This window comes from Mercenaria mercenaria, chromosome 1 (genome assembly GCF_021730395.1).
Source record: "Mercenaria mercenaria strain notata chromosome 1, MADL_Memer_1, whole genome shotgun sequence".
Lineage (NCBI taxonomy): Eukaryota > Metazoa > Mollusca > Bivalvia > Venerida > Veneridae > Mercenaria > Mercenaria mercenaria.
This window is the reverse complement of record NC_069361.1, coordinates 119,104,251-119,124,390: the sequence shown is the minus strand read 5'-3', so window position 1 is coordinate 119,124,390 and position 20,140 is coordinate 119,104,251. Positions and strand designations below refer to the sequence as shown.

At 33.4% G+C, this 20,140-nt stretch overlaps 1 protein-coding gene across 2 annotated transcripts in view; it reads left to right on the top strand.

Moving 5' to 3' along the window:
• Nucleotides 1-20,140, top strand: part of LOC123524957 (carbohydrate sulfotransferase 15-like) — a 140,244-nt gene that overhangs the window by 26,632 nt on the left and 93,472 nt on the right. For both annotated transcript variants that reach the window (XM_045303608.2, XM_045303601.2), the window contains exon 2: nucleotides 4,750-4,862. In XM_045303608.2, the coding sequence (XP_045159543.2) occupies nucleotides 4,750-4,862 (113 nt within the window). The remainder of the gene's footprint in view (nucleotides 1-4,749; nucleotides 4,863-20,140) is intronic.

The following is a 20,140-nucleotide window of genomic DNA, read 5'->3' as shown; positions in this document are numbered from 1 at the left end:
CTACGAACCCATTAAAATTGAATCTGACATATTTAATGAGACCATTAATCAATTTTTAATAATTAACGGCCATTAACAGTATATTAAAAAATTAATGGCCCCATTAGTATTGACTAATTAATGTGAAATTAAGGGGTACATTTTAATGGCTCATTAATTTCATGCCAGTTAAAAATTTTCATGGTGTTTGAAGGAGCCAGTTAACTTATTTTAATGCTTTATTTTAAGCAGCTTTTCATGGCCATCAAAGTCATTTTAACAAGGTATATTTTTACAGGGTTTTAATGCTTATTTCATGGCTTTTTAATATATGGCATTAAAACTATGGTCATGAAAATCCCATTAAAATGTAAAAAGTAATGGGTGAATTTTAATGGTGACCTGCTAAAACACTGTTAAAAACGTTTGAAAGATTTAAGGCCAATTTCATGACCCTTTTAATGGCATGTGCATCCAGTAGTGTTATATAGATATTATTAGTATTATTCATAAATGCCTATCAAATGTGGTGCTTGTGGTACTTGAAGCCTGACCATTGTCTCCTGTGCACATGGATCTAGTAGTTTAATAAATGTTGCACCAAATACATAGCGTTTTTTACACAAATGAAATATTACTTAATGCAACAAACTCATGAGCAACGATTCCTAAAGAATTTAGCACATGCATACTAAAATCGTTTTTTTTTTTTTTTTAATTTTTTTTATTTTAGTTTCTTTTCCCTGTCAAAAGTAGACATCACTATGACTAAGTAGCTTCATATTTTGTTTAATCATTATTATGTCACAGGATTAGTCATCATACAGGTATTTAGGCACGGTAGAGTCTGTGATAATGGAAACTAGGAATAGTATCACGGTTGGGAAACCAAGAATGCAACGTCATCAAAAACCAGCGCAAATGAGATGACCACACACAAATTTACGCCGATTCAGGTAAGAAAGGTCTTGTAACTATTTTATTACTGCAGCTTTCGACTCGAGAAAAGAGCACCGTACCCGGCCTGGAGTATACTATTTTTCGGTAGTGTTCCATGTTGTACGTATAGCTTTGTTTTTTCCCGAAAACGCGAACAGTTGGCAAAGAGGGCATGAGCTGTACCACACTTTGTCAAAGTAAGCTTTGGCCTTATTTTCGTGAAATGAGGACAGATTTGACGCTCATATAATATCAGTGACTAGCATAATACTCGACGATTGTTGTTTTTTTTTTGGCTTTTTTCAAGGATATCCGGCGATATTTTATTCAAAACAAACATCGTTATTAAGATGAGAACATCCACACTGTCGACCTTGTTGGAGAACATCCACACTCTTAATTACCATTATTGCAGGTATGCCTCCTAAAAGATGTCTCAAAGGCAGTCACTATGTTGTTCAACAGCAAATATCGTCCACACATACACTCAGCAGTTAAAAACTTCTACCGCGAGGCTGTAGACCAGTTAAAATAGCTCTGCCAAATCATATAGCATTTGCTGAGCACATGTTAGGCTAACATTAATCACTGCGTATGATGTAACATAAGGACATACGGCGTTCAGATTGACTGCTTTCTTAGGAAAGACATTATTTTAGGATAACAAGATAAATTCGAATAAATGTCCTGCACACAAAGTTTAAAAGCAAATAGTGGATTGGAATAGTTATTGTACTGTTATTTTGTTTATAACTATATCCATCCCAAAGTGCATAAAACAAAGTTAGTTATTTCATAACGTTAACTAAATATTATAACTGTAAGATATTTAAACCTTATTTCAGAAAATGGAAGTCTCTTTCGACTATCAAATACAATCTAACCTGATCCAAACAAAAGGCATTATCACTTAAGGTGATTCTGCACATTTGATATACCGGAAGTAAGGCACACAATGTATTATTATTACATAGGCTAAAGCCCGGAATCGAATTCATTTCTTGAATGGCAACCCCCATGAGTAAAGTTCTGAAAATGACAAAAATATTATCTTTCTAAAGATAAAACATGATATAAAATTGTGAGAATGTTAAATAGCTTTAAATAGTTTTTTTAAATCAGCTTGAAATGCGCTGATCTAAACATTGAAGGCAAACATATAAACACACGGACTTATATATGATCATATGTAAGAGCGTAGCTTATATTCCCGACTGAGAAGTTTCATTAAAAGCTGCATTTGGGACAATTTATTTTTGAAAAGATGATTTCCCATAGGCACATATTACGAAAACTTGCGTATGGTTAAAACATTCTGTCTAGCAGAAAAAGCACATGACACTAACTTTTTACATTGCCAAAGTTTTGGAACTCCCTTCCCGTCAAGATTAGGGAAGCTTCCACGCTAGCTACTTTCCTGCTAAAACTCACTTTTTGTACAGTATTTTGTTAACTGATCGATACAATGATTTTTTTCTTCATAAAACAGCGTAGAACACTATTTTATCCTAGGATCACTTAAATACTTTTGAATATGTATGTATATTTATCTGGTTTAATCTATACGTTTTACATTCATCATTTATTTTGTTATTGTGGAATGCATTATTTTTGTATGCATATTTGTTTGTATTTTTTGCAATTTATTCTGTAAAGCACTTTTAAACGTGTACATGTGTATGAAGAGTGCTATATAAATTTGGTATAACGATAGTAATAATAATAATAATAATAATAATAATAATAATGACGATGACGATGATTCTTCTTCTTCTTATTATTATTATTTGTAATACAAAATATTATCTTACTATTAAATTGCACATTAATTAATTTCTCGTTTGACTTATATTTTTTTCATAAGCGTGACGTCATTCAGGAGTTTAAACTTTTATATGGTTTGCTATGGATCTAGGTAAGGTATGTTAATTTTAAGTATAAGTTTGTGGTTTCGCAAAAGAAATTAACGCGGTACGGACTTGGTCGCGTTAGAGAGAAGATGTGTCAGGCCCCCGGTTAGCTCAGTCGGTAGAGCACTCGCCCTGTAAGCGAGGGGTCCCGGGTTCGAGCCCCGGACTGACTGCACATTTTTCTCACCCTGTGACACTTTGTTATCTCGCCTTTGTAACTGGTGCAAAAATAATTTATATGGGATGAGAAGTTTTAATTTTCTAATTATTGGCTAACCTGTTTAGTGTTTGAAATTATTTTAGTTTACAAATTTAAGCTCGCCTACAGTATGTGACTTATCGGGTTAATAAACGACTTCCAAAGCCCGCCAGCTAAGCTCAGTAGGTAGAGCGTCGTTCTACGGAGTTCCATCCTCGAGCGGGGCGTATGTTCTCCATGACTATTAGGTAAACGACATTGTGTCTGAAATCATTACTCTACCACCTCTGATTCATGTGGGGATGTGGGCAGTTACTTTTGGAGAACAGGTTTGTTCTGGTACAGAATTCAGGAACACTGGTTAGGTTAACTGCCCGCCATTACATGACTGAAATATTGATGGAAAACAGCGTTAAACCCAAAACAAACAAATAAAAGAGTTCAAAAACAGTAAGATTGTTTATTGAAAATGCAAAGTCCATCAAATGACAAGTATTTGTAAATTATATAAAGCAGAAAATAACAGTGGGAAGATGTGATCATTCTTCAAAAGGTAACACGTTCCTATTCATGTAGATTTTACTCTGCTAAATAGTTTTATAGATATTTTTCAAATTGACATTATTAATGCATGTCGTGAAAATAAACAAATACTGTCATCCGAAACAAAATATCAGATTTTAAAATAAAAACATTTTTGGCTTCGATTTTTATAAACAGTGCATGATTATTAAGAGTGTGGATGTTCTCAAACAAAGTCGTCTGTTTGGATGTTCTCATTTTAATAATGTTGTTTGTTTTGAATAAAATATCGTCGGGTATCCTTAAAAAAACAGCAAAATAAAACACTGGTTGAGTATTATGCTAGTCACTGATATTAAATGAGCGTCAAATCTGCCCTCATTTCACAAAAATAAGGTCAAAACTCACTTTCTTAGACATAAGACTGCCTTTGAGACATCTTTTAGGAGGCATACCTGCAGTAATGGTAATTAAGAGTGTGGATGTTCTCCAACAAGGTCGACAGTGTGGATGTTCTCATCTTAATAACGATGTTTGTTTTGAATAAAATATCGCCGGATATCCTTGAAAACAGCCAAAATAAAACAACAATCGTTGAGTATTATGCTAGTCACTGATATTATATGAGCGTCAAATCTGTCCTCATTTCACGAAAATAAGGCCAAAGCTTACTTTGACAAAAGTGTGGTACAGCTCATGCCCTCTTTGCCAACTGTTCGCGTTTTCAGGAAAAAACGAAGCTATACGTACAACATGGAACACTAACTAAGAATAGTATTCTCCAGGCCGGGTACGGTGCTCTTTATCTCGAGTCGAAAGTTGCAGTAATAAAAATGTGACAAGACCTTTCTTACCTGAATCGGCGTAAGTTTGTATATGGTCAGCTCATTTGCGATGGTTTTTGATGATGTTGCATTCTTGGTTTCCCCACTGTGAATATGTCACCAACATGTCAACGTTTTCAGTTACGTAAATTTGTCCGACGAATGCATTATGCAACACATAAGTCAGTACATTCTCGACTTAAAACGGATATTGCTTTTAAGTGATCAATATTTTATGTCCAAATAAAGCTATTACTCGTACAATATTATACTCGCTTCAAGAATAATCTGTTTTCAAAAGGAAATAATTGTTTAGACAAGATTTAGGTAATGCATTGCCATTAAGCTATTTTATCTGCATAATAATACATTTTAGAGTTCCTGCTTCCCATCATATTTTTCACATTTGCAAGTGCTGGAATTTCTTTGAAAGTATTACATGTCGTTCCCAATGGAGAGGAGCAAATTTATCTGAAGCTAGGTGATAAGGTAAGTTATCTTTTCACAATGTCACAACAAATGCAGTAAAATAAAACATCTTTATGCCATATTTACATAAAGAATTTCAGTGTTTGAAATGTACTGCATATTAGGCACTGCATGAAAAAAAATCAAGTCCTTGAACAAGCTGCCAATCCCGTTTTTAACATTTGTAAATGTTGCCTTTGGAATATCAAAAAAAAAATAGCAAATATGTATCTGAAAAAGAAATCTTAAATCTCAAAAATGAAGCCTAATACAGCATATCTTCACGCTTTACAAATTACCTAATTATTACTGAGGTCATATGGTGACTTTTCAGTTTTATAATAGTGAATAATGACCCGTGATACCTGTCTGAGCATAAATTTAGCTACTGGCGACGCCCAATGCTCAAGGGCCTTTTAAGACTATTCTAATTAGATTAAGTATAACGTTACTGTAAAATGTCTCTATTATGTTCGTTCATCCTTTTGCACGGAAAACAACTTCAAAATTACTTAATCCCATGCCATTTTGAACGCTGAAGTATTTTGACTCTTCTGTGTCACTTATTTTGCACATTATATGTCAAGTAAGTCCTTAAAACTTGATTTCTGAAATGTGGTATAACACAGGTGATTTATTTAAATATTTCTAAAAGTTCCTTTGGACAAGATCACAACATTTATGTATGTAACTGTTGCTAGGTTCAAGCAAAGATTAATATAATACTACGGTAAAACATTTTTTGAATCACCTTTTCAGTTAATTCTTTAACTTAGTCATAATTTTGTCTCAGGAAACAGGAGAGATAAAAATGAAAAGAATAGATGTAAGTCTATGAATTAAATAATTAAAACGACCCCACATGCTTTACCAACAGTATTTAATTTAAACAATAAATACAAACTAGTTTCGTCTATCGGCTCGCCAGTGTATACATGTTTTGTTGCGTGACGTTGCTATGGGGATGCTACGACGTCAAGATACAGGAACGTAATTTTGACATTGCTTTTTTTAAAGGAGCGAAATTTATATTGCTATTTGAGTGTTTAATACTTAGCTGTCATTGTGGTATGACTAGTTTTGCTTTAAAGCATCTTTTAAGATAATTTTCTAACCGAGCTGAAGTACATTCTTATTTCATTTTAAAACACTGGAACATTTGGAACTTTAATCTTTGTAACTATAAACGTCTAAATGGTTACGTAGTTGGGTATGTCTAGTTGAAGTCTTATATCGCTGATTTAGAGTCATAAGTGAATACCTGACACCTGACAATTTTTCAATTTTCACTTTTTTGCATATATCACTTTGTTTTGCATCATTCTTTGTTATGTCAAAATTTTATAGTCATGTTTCGAATACTTTTTTTAAACAAAATTACCAGAAATCAAACAAGTTAACGCCTATCTCACCAAATCCTGCGAGCAAGATATGCATAAATCCAGATAAAAAATATAGCAAAACTCCATACAATATAAAGAACAAAAGTAACCCTGAAATTTGTACATAATATGTTGACAGAACAAGATTGGATGAAAATATTACGAATTGTTACATTTCTGGGCAGTGCAAAAGATAAAAGGTAAGGGTAGATTTTCTCGGAAGCACAGAGCACCGAAAGCACAACCGTTGCACAGTCGCAAGATAGGCCCACAACAACAGAAGCTGTCACAGAAAAATATTGTAGATGGATTGCTTCAAAAATTTAATACAAAATAATGGGGTTAAGTTTGCTTAAGACATACTTCATAAGTGCTGAATCAACGGTAACAAATAGCCTATAATTCAGTCAGCTGCTACGTTTTTAAAATAACTTGAGGATATATGTGTGTGTGTGTGTTCGGGTTTAACGTCTTTTTTCAACAGTTTTTCAGTCATATAAACGACGGTGTCTACTTGTAGCAGTGAGCACAAGGCCCAACTTAATAGTGCTGCCTCACTGGAATATCACGCCGTAGACACGTGGCATGATACCCCACCCAGTTGAGGATATATGATTGAATAGTTTTCTGCAGTTAAAAATTGTTCATACCTTTTAAGGCTTGAACAACATCAGTTTCTAAGACATATAAGAGCAAAAAAGCAAAGGGTTTGTGGTGAGGAATGGCCAAAAATATATCCGGAAAAAATGGATGTTACTAAGAAGCAAATAATTTCGTAAGTCAAAATCAATTTAACAGAAAGCAAATGTTTAAAGTGTACATAATATATGTATGATACGTTGATCCTGACTAAAGAAATTATTTTGAATGGAATATGCTTACTGTAATAAGCTTAGCTTTCAAAATTAAATGGAGCTATTTTAAATGTGAGCTTGATGTTTAACTGGAACGAAATATTGTCTTTGAGTGGTTTGGCACCAAGTGTTGCTGTTTAACATGTACATTTGAACTTAACAGAACAGATGTCCTTAGGAGAACACAATCAAGTAAGATATCTTGAACATGGCTGAGGGCAAGGTGGGTGAGGATACAACTTCAAGTTTTGAAGGTTTGAACATGTTTTTTTTTTAAAAGGAATGGAAATATAAAAATATCTGAATATCACGGCCTCGAAACTTTGGCAGGCCTGATTTTGTCTGCCCAAAATTCAGGTCTGCCTGCTGATGATTTACACATATTTTCGGTCTGCCCAATAGGTAACTTCAATAAGTATATATATATGCATATATATATATACACTCAGTTCCAAAAGAAAGTGTGCACTTAGTTTTCTGTTATTTTTTCTCGGTTATTTTTATGAAAACTTATAATGTTTGGTACCAAAATTTAAATCAGTTCGTAAACAAATTGGTGTGCATTTTAGATTTTGAGTTATACCTGAGAGTTAGTGTATGAAAAAATGAAACAAAAACGTCGGGGAATTTTTTGAAATATTTAAACTTAAAAAGTGCACACTTTCTTTTGGAACTGAGTATATATATATATATTTTTTTTTGTTGGGGAGGTGGGGGGTGAATGGGCGAGAAGACAAAAATTCAAATGATGATTATAAATATTAATGGAAAATTAAAAATGAAAAAATGGGGATGGGGGTGGGAGAGGGATGCATGATTGGTGGTGGGCATGACTGGGTGGAAGAGCGAGGTGGGGGAATGGTACAACTTTCATGTTGAGATAAATATTAAATATTCATGGAAGGTTTGAAAAAAATCTAAAATAAGAAATGATTATTTTCGGGGGGAGGTGTTAGGAAAAGGGGGTGTGAACAACGCAAGGTGGTGACCAGGTGTGGGTACACAACTTCACATGTTTATAAAAAATGTTCATGGAAAAGAATGAAAGAAATTTAATGAAATTCTACCAAATGGTAAGTTTGTTATGTACAAAATATGTCGATTTTTATACAGCCAAAAGGCAATAACTCGGAAGCTACAAAAGAGATCCAAATGAAAGTGTGTGTGCACAACCACATTATGGTGATCTAAATTCAGTTTAAGTTTCATAGTTCTTAGTGAAATCTATCAAAAGTTATGACGCAGAAATTGCCATATTTATAGCGACCTATCCAGTTAACAATAGAAACTACTAAGGGCCATAACTCTGGTGTCACTTTGGCAATCTGACTGAAACTTGACGGGCCACATAACCTCATAGTGGTGAACATGTATATGAAATTTTATTCCCAACCACTTTCTAGATAAGGTTCCGGACGGACGGACAACGCCAAAACTATATCCCTCCGACTTTCGTCGGGGGATAACAATAGTAGAATCTGTTTGACTGAATCAGTTCATGAGAGGTAACGTCATTTGCAGCAACTCTCACACCCAATAGCATCGTTTGAAGTGGGACTTGCTAATTCAGGAACAGTGAACAGATTCGATGATACCAAATGACTAGAAAAGAAAAATGTTGTAACACTGAGTTTTGTAAAACAAAGCTATATGTTACAAGCGCAATGAATGAAAACAACCAGAAGAACCATCTTATTATTGCATCATCGTAGGAGACGATTAATGGAGTCTGACTTTTTTCCGTTTCTTTGTAATTCATTCGGATATAAAATGTTTTATTCCATACCACATTTTTCTTTTTCAATTAAAAATAATCATCACATGTTTGACGTAAAGGGAGTGAAATAAAGCCATTACATAAAAATGATAATACACTATTGTAATAAAGCTTTGACGTCGACGTCAAATTGACTTGTTAATTATAGTTAAAGAAATTAGAATTTCTGGTGTTTCGTCAGGAAAAGCTAATATGTTTATATTTCTGTCTTTTCACATTGAATTTATCAAACTCGTTGGATAAAATTGATAAAATGCCCGCCAGAGCCTCGCATTTTATTATTTTATTCAACTAGTTTAATAAATTTAATATGAAAATACACACATAAAATATTCTTTATATATTATACCAACATCTTTAGTCGAGGTTGGTTTCATATAAGCTTCACTTTGTTTGTAAGCCGTATAACCATAATCAAATCAAACAGATAGAAATTTCATCAAACAGGATATGCATCAATACACTGCGTTACTTGAATTTGCAAAAAGCGTTTGATTTTCTGCAGTATAATCTTATACGGTATCTTATGATACTTGATTCTGTCACAGTTATGGAAGTTGTATGTATGAAAACTTAAAGATATTTTAACATTGTCGTTATGCTTTATACAGAACAGAACAATAACACAGGTAAGTTAGCACTCAATTACACACATTTCATTTTACAATATTATATAAGTTACTATTAAAAGTAACAAATGAGAGATCCATAAAGGCGCATCACAATTATAATCATAAGGGCCCTGTCCATGCGGAACGTTCTTGCAGTTTGACGCCGGTGTCATATAGCAATGTCAAAATCATGACGTAATTGCTTTCAGATAAATTATCAGATGTTGTAGATGAAAAAAACAAAAAAAAAAAAACAAACAACAATAAGCAACATTTATCCTTGTAAGTTTGTGGAAAATATTAATGAATGATGAATAAAGGTTATAAAGGAAGAACATGTATAAATAGAATGAAAAGGTCTATAAATGGATCGTTTTTGCCTTCTCAAACTTTTATAATAGTCCCTGCAGCCCATCCCCACCCCCTCCCCCAACACAAAGAGGTCTGGTATTAGGTGTGTCATTATGCCAGAAAAGCAAAACCAAACCATATTTTACAGTCTAAGTTTATAGTAAAGAATCACTGTTAAAATTTATTTTATTGTACTTGTACATATCTGCATGCCCAGAATTTGTACTCTTGCTAAAAAAATCAAAGCATGCAAAACAGTAAATTTATATTAGTTCTTTTATAATATGTCTTTATTTTTTCTTTAAAATTAGAATATATAATTTCCAATACTAAACCGCTATCATGAATAATAGCAACAAAATGGTTAATGCTAACAATGTCAAGTGGCAATAAGATTAATTTAGGTAAGACTGGCAAACATGATACAGGTAAAAAGGTGCAATGATTGCGTTACGGATTGGATCAATTAAAAAGCTAACAGAGTAATCAAACTTATGTGCGGTGATAAACATTTTGACATGCGTGTCATGTGATGATTCTAAGTTTTCGTAAGTAAAATGTAAAACATTAAATCATTCTTTCATGTCTTGAAACAAAAATGTTTGACTTCTAAACCTGTTTTTTGTTTTATTGTTTTTAAACAAAACTGCCTCAGTAGAAATCGCAATAGGAACGAAATTAAGTTATTATTTTATATACATACATAAAATAACTTATGCTAGTAAGCAGTGTATCAAATATGCTTTAATTTGACATGTATTCCGTTCTTACATCATACAATATGTTTAAAATGGATAGTTTTCCCAGTATAATTATCTCATTATTATTCTATAATGAAGGTTGTGTTCAAATTTCTCTTACTATACAGGTTATACACTTTTAGCACATTTGCACCGTTGATTTATAGAATATTACACAAAACCATAAATGTACATCCGAAGCTATCTGCGCCTTGGTATAATATTTCTTTAAAACAATGACTTGTAAATGAAAACTATATGCAGTTATTTTCAGGTAGTCAATTCGGGAATTCTGGACTTTCGTGTAACTATGTTAATAATAACTTCAATAAGAGAATATCGGTGTATATATATGTCCCAAAAGACAAGAGCCGTTTGTAGATTATACCAGTCTGCAACTATCGCTTATCTTTATTTTATCAGTACTGGTATTTGGTTTATTGACAAAACATCGTAATTTGTAGAGCTAAAACTAATTATTAGAAAAAGTGTTAATAACTTCTAAAATTAGGATAATTTTGAAACATTTACAACTAGAAACAATAAGGTTAACGATGTCTGATCATAATAATGCCATTCCAAATATAAGGGATAATTTGAAAATATTCAGCCCTTCAAACTTTAACCTCCGTTTCCTAAAAATAATGAAAATTGCAGCTCTTACCCGACGATATGTTATGCGTCAATATTTCTTCTTGTTCTTAATTGTTCGCCAGTTTAGTCAATATAAAATTCTGCACATTCATTGCAGGTGATTACATTAGAAACATTGTTATATCACAAGGCATATCTTCATTTACATTAATTACTTTGCCATTACAACCTTAATCACGCGGAGCATACTAAAACAGGAAGCTGGAAAAAAACCTTCAAGTCTTTAGAAATAAGATTCGTCAATACAATTTGTAAAAGAGACTGCTCAGGTGGTAATGAAACGTGGAACACGCATCAAGACCCCTAGCACCGACATAAGAGGAATTTTATTCCGGTAAAAAATGCGTGTACTCTGTGATCCCTCCTTCCCCCCCCCCCACCACCCCCCACCCTCAAAAAAAAAAATACAAATAATAATTATAATAAAATAAAAAATATATATATAAAAAAAATAAAACGCCTTTTCTGCTTTCTGCTCCATTTATCTTTGGTACAACTTAAATGTTTGCTCCATTTTAAGTTGTTATGAATGTAGAAATCTTTACTTTTGTATATGATTTCAAACAGAATATTGCATATTATAAAATAATATTCTCTGATTATTACATTTCAAAAATATGCAATATTGTTTCAACATTATTCTTGGTTATTAGTGTTCATGCAAGTTGTTGGACGTTGTTGAATGTAAAGTTACATTAAACACTAAGTTCAGTAAAGATTTAATTCAGTGTCTGGATAGTATATACTTAAGGACTTTGCATCAGGTATTCTACTTTGATATTGCATTTTGTAAATTTCGTTGAAATTCTTTAGACGTTGTTCAATGTTTTGTTTGTTGCTGTATTTTTTCCTGGTGTGTAACAGAAATATCGGATGGTCCAGATCAGATTAGTATTTTTGTCATGGAACTGACAACTGCAGTTTCCATTGTGTGTTTTTACTTAAGAATTATCTTGTATTTATTAATGCTAGTGCCTTTTTTCTTGGTGTGCTTATAGGTTAAAACTCAAAACATATTATTTTTGATACTTAAATTAAAACTAGTAACAAACAGGTTAGTCATTCAAATCGGGCAAACTTCAGTAAGGAAATTTCGACCTTATCAATTTTTATCATGCAACTACTATGCAAAGTGACTGATATCACTTGCCTGATATTTTATTTTGATATCATGTCATTGACCTGATATCATAATTAAGCTCCTCCCATATTGGCGGACTAGTTTCTACATCAGTTTCCTTCCAGACTGAATTTTATTACAGAGTCTAGTTTCGATGTTGCCCAACAATTTTTCTAAATAGATTCTGTCATCTCAACAAATTTCCTTGAATATGGTTGTCTCTACATTTATCACACAGACAATATCACTGAATGACGTCATTGTGAAACGTTCATCATGACATCACAATGTTTACATGGATCGATTCTTGGAAAGGTTTACAATACACTTGACAATGTATTCTTGATTTATGCCTAATTTAAGGCATGCACATTTTATCAATTATTAGCAAAAGTATTTGTGTTAATTATTATTCTTGGATTAGTTAATTATAATTCTTGGATCAGTGTAAATTTAGTGATTAAACTTTAAAGTATCTCTGACCTGATTCTACCGAACCCCTTCCGTCCATATTAGCCGACACCTGATAACATTGATATCAAAAGACAGTAGCCTGTTATTATATTTTACTAGACAGGTGGCGGACAGGTGGATGAAACAATGGCAACGAAGGGACTGCTTTGACGATTGTCTACTGTCCTGCTTTTTATACGTGTATACATAATGGTGCTTTACTTGATGTTCTCGCTTCTGCAAAGTCGTTGAATAAAATTATTGTATACGTTGTAATTTATATATATCTTTACACAAACATATATCTTTTAGGTATGTGTTCCTTGTCTTACTATTTGCGTCTGTGTGTTACATCCTTGCGTTTACGTTTATAGTTAGTTGTGTTTATGTATACAACTACACTAGATATCCTATCGCAGACGTTTTTTTTAAACGCAAATCTAATTTAATAGGGAATAGGGTCATTATCTGACCTGATCTGTTGAGATCAACGCAAGTTCAAGATCAAGCTACTGTTGTATCATACATTTTTCTTTATATTTTCATGTACTCAAACGTTTTCAAAAAGTCAGACAATACAGTAATCCCGCGCTTAGCTTTTTTTCTTAACTGGCATAGTTTTGTGTAATTTGTATTATAAATTATGATAATGAATTTGGTCGTAAAAATCAAACACGAAACTGGAAAACATTTTCGAACGGCTTTGTTGAGATATTGTAACCTTTAATGAAACCTATCTTTATATTAATCATTCTGTGGTCGAAATGGATATTATTAAAAGCCGATGTGAATGTGTACATATCCATTTTTCTTTATCAAAACACCATTATTAATCTCATTTGCAAAACTAAGTAAATATAGCTTTATTATAAATATCCACCGTATTTTGTTTGTTTTTGAAAAATTATACCGTTTCTAATAGCTATAATATCAGAACGAAACAAGATATTTGATTTGAATCAATGAACGAAAATCGAGATCGGCTCTTCTAGCAGAAAGGTTGTCTACTATACATAAAAGTTGTGTCTGTTCGACACGTGCAATTGAGCGTTTAGCTTCAGATTATTTGTAAGAAATTGCGTATCTTTTGTGTCAATAAGCGTCTACAAAACATGTCGTACCGCAACGTTTCGCGCATAATAAACAGTGGATTCCCTGTATATCATATAATACAAACGGAATTATATCTCTAAATCATAATTTATACTTTTATGGCTAGCTAAATAGTGTTGAAAGATGATCCGTATCAACCGAATGCACACAAAACAGAGAAGATGTAAACTAAAAGTTAACTCTTATCTAGAAAGACATCTATATAGCAATTTTTGAAGTTTGTACATTCTTTATGGCTGCACCTTCTACGTCTCGATTCTGTGTAGAATGTTTACACTGACTCAGCAGGATAAATGGTTGGGTATGGGGAAGCGGATTATAGTGAAGAGGAGTCTACAGATATCATACCAACAAATATAACGACCGTTCCTTTAAACAGGTGGGGGTACGTATGGTGGTATGCTGTAAGGATTAAGTGAACGAATTATATAGCTGTAACAAAAAATGGCGGAAATTGCAACAGAAAATACACTTTGCAGACATATTTTGTCAGGTAATTGGATTTTTGCTTCACATTTCACGAAATAAGTATGCCAGTGCTGTGCCGCAAAGCATATTTTTTGTTATAAAGTCTTTACAGTCGGATAATTATAAAGACAATAAACGTTTTATGCAAGGTTTTGCGCTCAGATGCAATTTTACAAATAAATGTCTTGATCTTTTTTTACGTAATTTTGCCCTTTTCCATTGTAAATATGACACTTTTCTGCATGTTATACGTGTCCATTCATGTAGTTGTGCCTATTTGCAAAAACTGATGGTTCTACTTTAACTTCCCACATTTTCTAGCCATTTTCTTCTACTGTAAGCCCTGTTTAGGTAGAATGAAAATACATTTAGCACGTTTAATCTGACTGTAAACATGTTTGTCAAAGCAGCTTTGTTTTCGGATGTTCCTGTCTATTCCAAACATCATTTTTGACTAATTTCCATGTAAGTTATATATTGTTATAGATAGTAAGCATATTCTATTTTATCGAAAATGGAGTTTTGAATAATGATAGTATGTGTACATGGTATGATTGAGAATGTTTTTTTTTTGTATCATAGGAGAATAGAGCAAAGATAACACCAACGCATGTTCAATTGCCAGACCTTGCAATCTATTCTCAATTACGAATATCATCTTTTGTTCCGAAGAAAGTGGAAAACCCTCATTTATCTGAGTAAAAATCGTGTTGCTTATTTTTTTCCAAATTAGAAAGAATTAAAATTCATTTCAAGTTTCGATCATTGCCAAAGCAAACGCTTCGTCGTTCTGCATCAGTCCTCCTTACAATTATTTTATTGTACACTTAATGGTACTTTTCTGTCTGTCGGTAGCCTCTGGGTACAAACATACTTAAACATCCATAAGCTGACAGAAGTTCAAAATGTCATACATCCCTCTGACCCGCTTACATATACACAAAGACATTGTATTTTATGTCGGATACATTTTCCACAAATGACATTACTGTCTGAGCTGTTTGCCCACAAACATGCAGTATGAATATGAATAAGTGAATCATAATTTAGCTCATTAAAAGCCAAGTAAAAATTAAAAAAAAATATCCAGAATTTGGAACTCGGAAAAATTCAGGAAGTGACAAAAATATCCTCTAGATGTCAAACTACAACACAGTGTTACTTCCCTTATAGGTACAGTAGACACTGCCACCACATTTAGATTTGGTTAAATTTCAGCCAAGTTATGTTTCTTTATTTCTATTTTGTTGTACAAAGTTTTTATCTCAGTAGTTAAGTATTATATATTTTGCTTGTAAAACCACTGGCACCAGACCAGAAAGAAAATGCCTCTGTACATGTTATACCCTACCCCTAGGTATTCTATAAGAACCATGGTCATGAACGGGAAAATATACTAACCCGATTCAATCGTACATTTCTCAACTTAAACGCGCAGTTCGATGAATGGGTACCAAGTATATTGAACAAGCGATAATTTATCTTCCAACGTGCACCAGTCACATTGTCTCAATATTCCATATTGCTGAGATTATCAACATATTTTATGCTTTCGTCAACGTTACAGAAAAAACTTGCGTGACCTTCCCTAATGAACATCCGGTCTAGAGGTCATGGCAGTGTGCACATGTTAGGCGAAACGTAAACAAACAAAAATAGAATTAAAAAAAATCACAATTTTACACTAAAACTCGAAATGATGAATGCAGTTCATCTTGTGTATGATTTTTAATTTGAAATCATACATTGGTCTACATCTGTTCTGTTTATTTTATTCATTTTGCACATTTATGTTGCATTTTTCACATATCAGCGAACACGTGTAGATTGACATACATTTTCACAACAGCCAATCAGAATGGTTTTGTAATCTAGAACGGAACTTCACCAGGGAAGGTCAAGCAAGATTTTTGTGTAATTTGAAAAAGCTATAAACTACTCGTTGTTTTTGTAAGATAAGAAGTATTGAAGAAATGTGACCGGTACACCATGGAAGATAAATTACCACTTGTTTGATATTCATAGTACACATTTACCGAACTGCGTGCTTTAGGTATGAAATGCGCGATTGAAACGGGTTAGTATATTTTCCCCTTCATGACCATGGTTCTTATAGAATACTTAGGGGTAGGATATAACATATACAGAGGCATTTTCTTTCTGGTCTGGCGCCAGTGTGCAAAACGAGCAAAAAACTAAAATACAATGCAGTAATACAAATTCTAACACAGTGTTACTTCCTCTTTTCAGTACACTAGATGATTTGACAATATTCTTGCGCGGAGGTTGGCTAAATGTTTTTTAAACATCTTGTCTAAAAATAATCCTAATTCCCTTGCAGCGCGATCAGATACATGCCGACCTTTCATGTAAAGATCAAAGTAATAATTGAGTACGACATCTTACGTCACATGACACTGTTCATGAATGTTACAAATATGTGTAGTGGGTGACAAGATAAAAGAATAAATGCAGGTAAGGTAAATATTGAAGGGCAAGACATAATAACCGTGTACAAATACTTAATACCTGAGATTTTGCATATGTGTAACTTTGAGACAGAATTGAATACTAATTTGGTCTGGTAAAATGGAAATTTATTTGTCTCAGTATTAGAAGGTAATAATTTGCCGAATATGCCTCCGTAGTCCACTTGAACGTAATCCCTATCAGTATCATGTGACAGTTTTTTTCGCCTATAGTAAATGCCATCTTCATACCAAATATAAGCTTTATATGTTTCAAATAGTTTTGCTGGATAAAATGAAAGTGAAAGTAGCTATTTCAGGATGTCTACCTAGCGTTTATTTATTTTATCACGTGTCTGAGTCACATGACTAAGGCCATGTTTTCGGGTACATTTAAAATGCATACACACGGACTTCAAGACGAGTAGTGGAGGCTCAATACTTTCTAATCTTTAGCCCTTGTGCCTCTATGTGCAAAGGAGCAATCCGTTGGTGGAAGTTTAGCGGATGCAGAAATACCGTTTTAAGAAAATATAAAGGAACGAACTGATGGTGGGAGGCCATATTAGTTCACCAGGAGTACTATGAAAGATCATTATCCGAATGCGTATTCAATCGAGAGTCAATGTCATTTAATATCAAACTAAATGCTAAATATCCACGTTGATTAATTGCATCATGGAATTGAAGATCTAGCCATATGCGTGCCTCAAATACTTAGAAATGATCAATGATCTCCGTTGGTAGTTACAGAAATATCTGAAAAACAAAGCTGCTTTGACAAACTTACGTTTACAGTCAGACTAAACGTGCTTAATGTGTTTTCACTCTGCCAAAATAGAGTTTATAGTAAAATAAAATGACCATAAAATGTGGGTATTTGAAGTAGAATTTTGGAAAAAGGTCACAGCTACATGAATGGACGCGTTTAACTTGCAGAAAAGTGTCATAGTTACAATTTAAAAGAGCAAAATTACGTAAAATGTCAAGACATTTTTTGTAGACATTACACCCAAGCGCAAAACCTTGCATAATACGTTGTTTTTTTTTACTTATCCGACTGTAAAGACTTTATAGCTAAAGAAAAGGCTTTGCGCCACAGCATATTTATTTTGCGAAATGTAAAGCAAAAACCCACTTACCTGTCAAAAATATGTCTGCAAAGTGTATTTTCTGTTTAAATTTCCACATTTTTTTTTGTCACAGCTATACATTTTGCTCACTTAATCCTTGCAGCATACCATCATACGTCCTCCCCCTGTTTAAATGTAATATTCAATATCATTGGAATAAAATCACGTGTCACATCACTTGCCTATATATCACAGGTCGTCTTATACATGTGCTGTGTATATCAGTGATCTTGTAGCACTTTACGGTAGTTAAAAGTGTAAATTAATTTTGTTGACAAACAATAACAACAAGTAGCATAACAATGGGAAGGTAAAAAAAGGTTAAAGTGATCACACCTTAACATACTAAATAAGAACTGTAATTTGACTGAAACATAAGCATGCAACCGCTCAGTAGAGTATGATAGAATGGAATAAAATCAAATTATTGTGTTTCATTTATAATTAAAAAATATGCTTGTGTCTTTCTTGTCACTCATTCTGTAATGATCTAACAGGCGCGATTTTTTTTTTTAATATTTTGACATTTTTGTATAGTTTTGTGCTAAAAGACACGTTATCGGGTTAAATCCAGTCAGGTGTGCAAGAAATCACAATCGTGTCATCAAACTGAAGCTTGGAATTGATGCCCTTACGCTGTACTTTTGTCATCCTGTCTGACATCTACTTGAACAAAAGAAAATCACACGCACATATATATCAGGATGTAACCCTCAGAATTTTGATATAGAATGTTCTTATGTTTTTTTCAATTCTCCCATTTATTTATGCATGTCATGCAGATAGACAACAATATGATAGCGTTATGGCCGTCGTGCTGCCGCTGTCGGATTTGGAATTAGCTATGTTTACGAGAATAAAATGACACAATGGTACTGACACGCCCACTCGACTGTAATGGTACAACAGTATGATGTGGTTGGTTGAAGGAAAAATGGCGATAATGCGAAGTGATACTGCGCTTCCATCTTTGTGCCGTAAGAACATCGACCTGTCACCAACGTGTCATCGTATTATTGCGTTTGTTGTCACGGTTGTTGCTTCTCTCCATCAGCATCATATTTTCAATTTTAACTACAGCGAGGTGGTCCTTCCCTTGTATGGTGGGGAGTTCACATATCACAAAATCGACAACGCTCGATCGAAATAAAGCCAGATGACTGAAGCTGGAGTAGGAACACTTACAGGTTTGCTGTACAGATGATGAAACTTTCAAATCAGTCAAACCTGTCCACAAAGACCACCCTTGGGAGAGCAAAAATGTTATCTTTTGGGAGGTGGCCTTTATTCACAGGTTAAAATACACTGTAAATGTAAAAATGGGAAACATGTAAAGAGAAGTTCAATGGCCTGTATACTATTATTTATATTATATACTACCTGTATATTATGTACCTTAAAAGTTATTTATGTATAATATTAGAATTTGTTACTGTTTTTCATTTTTTATAAACTATAGCTTCGTAAAAGACTATCATACTAGTATAAAGGAAAACAGATCTCTGTTTAAAAGCACTTTCTTGTTTTATATCATTCTTTTCTGATTAGGAATAGAAAAAAACAGTATAATCAATTTTACTTAATAAAGCAGTATGACCTTACAAATTATGACGGAAATAATACAGTAATACTAAGTTACCATACAAAGAACATTCTGTTTATATCTGACTAATACGACCAATTCAACAACTGGCCTGACTAAGAAGGTCTGCTTGCCTTCTTTTATCACACAAATTTCTACCTTACGAATTCTACCATCTGAGCTCGGAAAAACTCTGGACACTCTACCCATAGGCCAGCTATTTCGAGCAACATCTTTGTCTTTTAGGAGGACAACATCATTTATCTTAATTGGAGTCTGTTCATAATGCCATTTAAACCGCATTTGCAATGACTGGAGAAGTTCTTTTCTCCACCTTAACCAAAACTGATCAGCCAAATATTTGACACGCTTACACTGGTCTTTATACAAGTTTTTTATAGACATGTCGCTGACTGGTTGCTGATCTGAATCTAACTTCATAGTAAGTAACACTGAAGGACATCAGGGTAATCTGGATCTGAAGAAACTGGGACAGTTGGACGGGCGTTTATAATAGCACTAACTTCAGCCATAAGTATAACTAAAACGTCATGGGTGAGAGTATGGGTATTTGAGAGCATGGAGTCTAATAT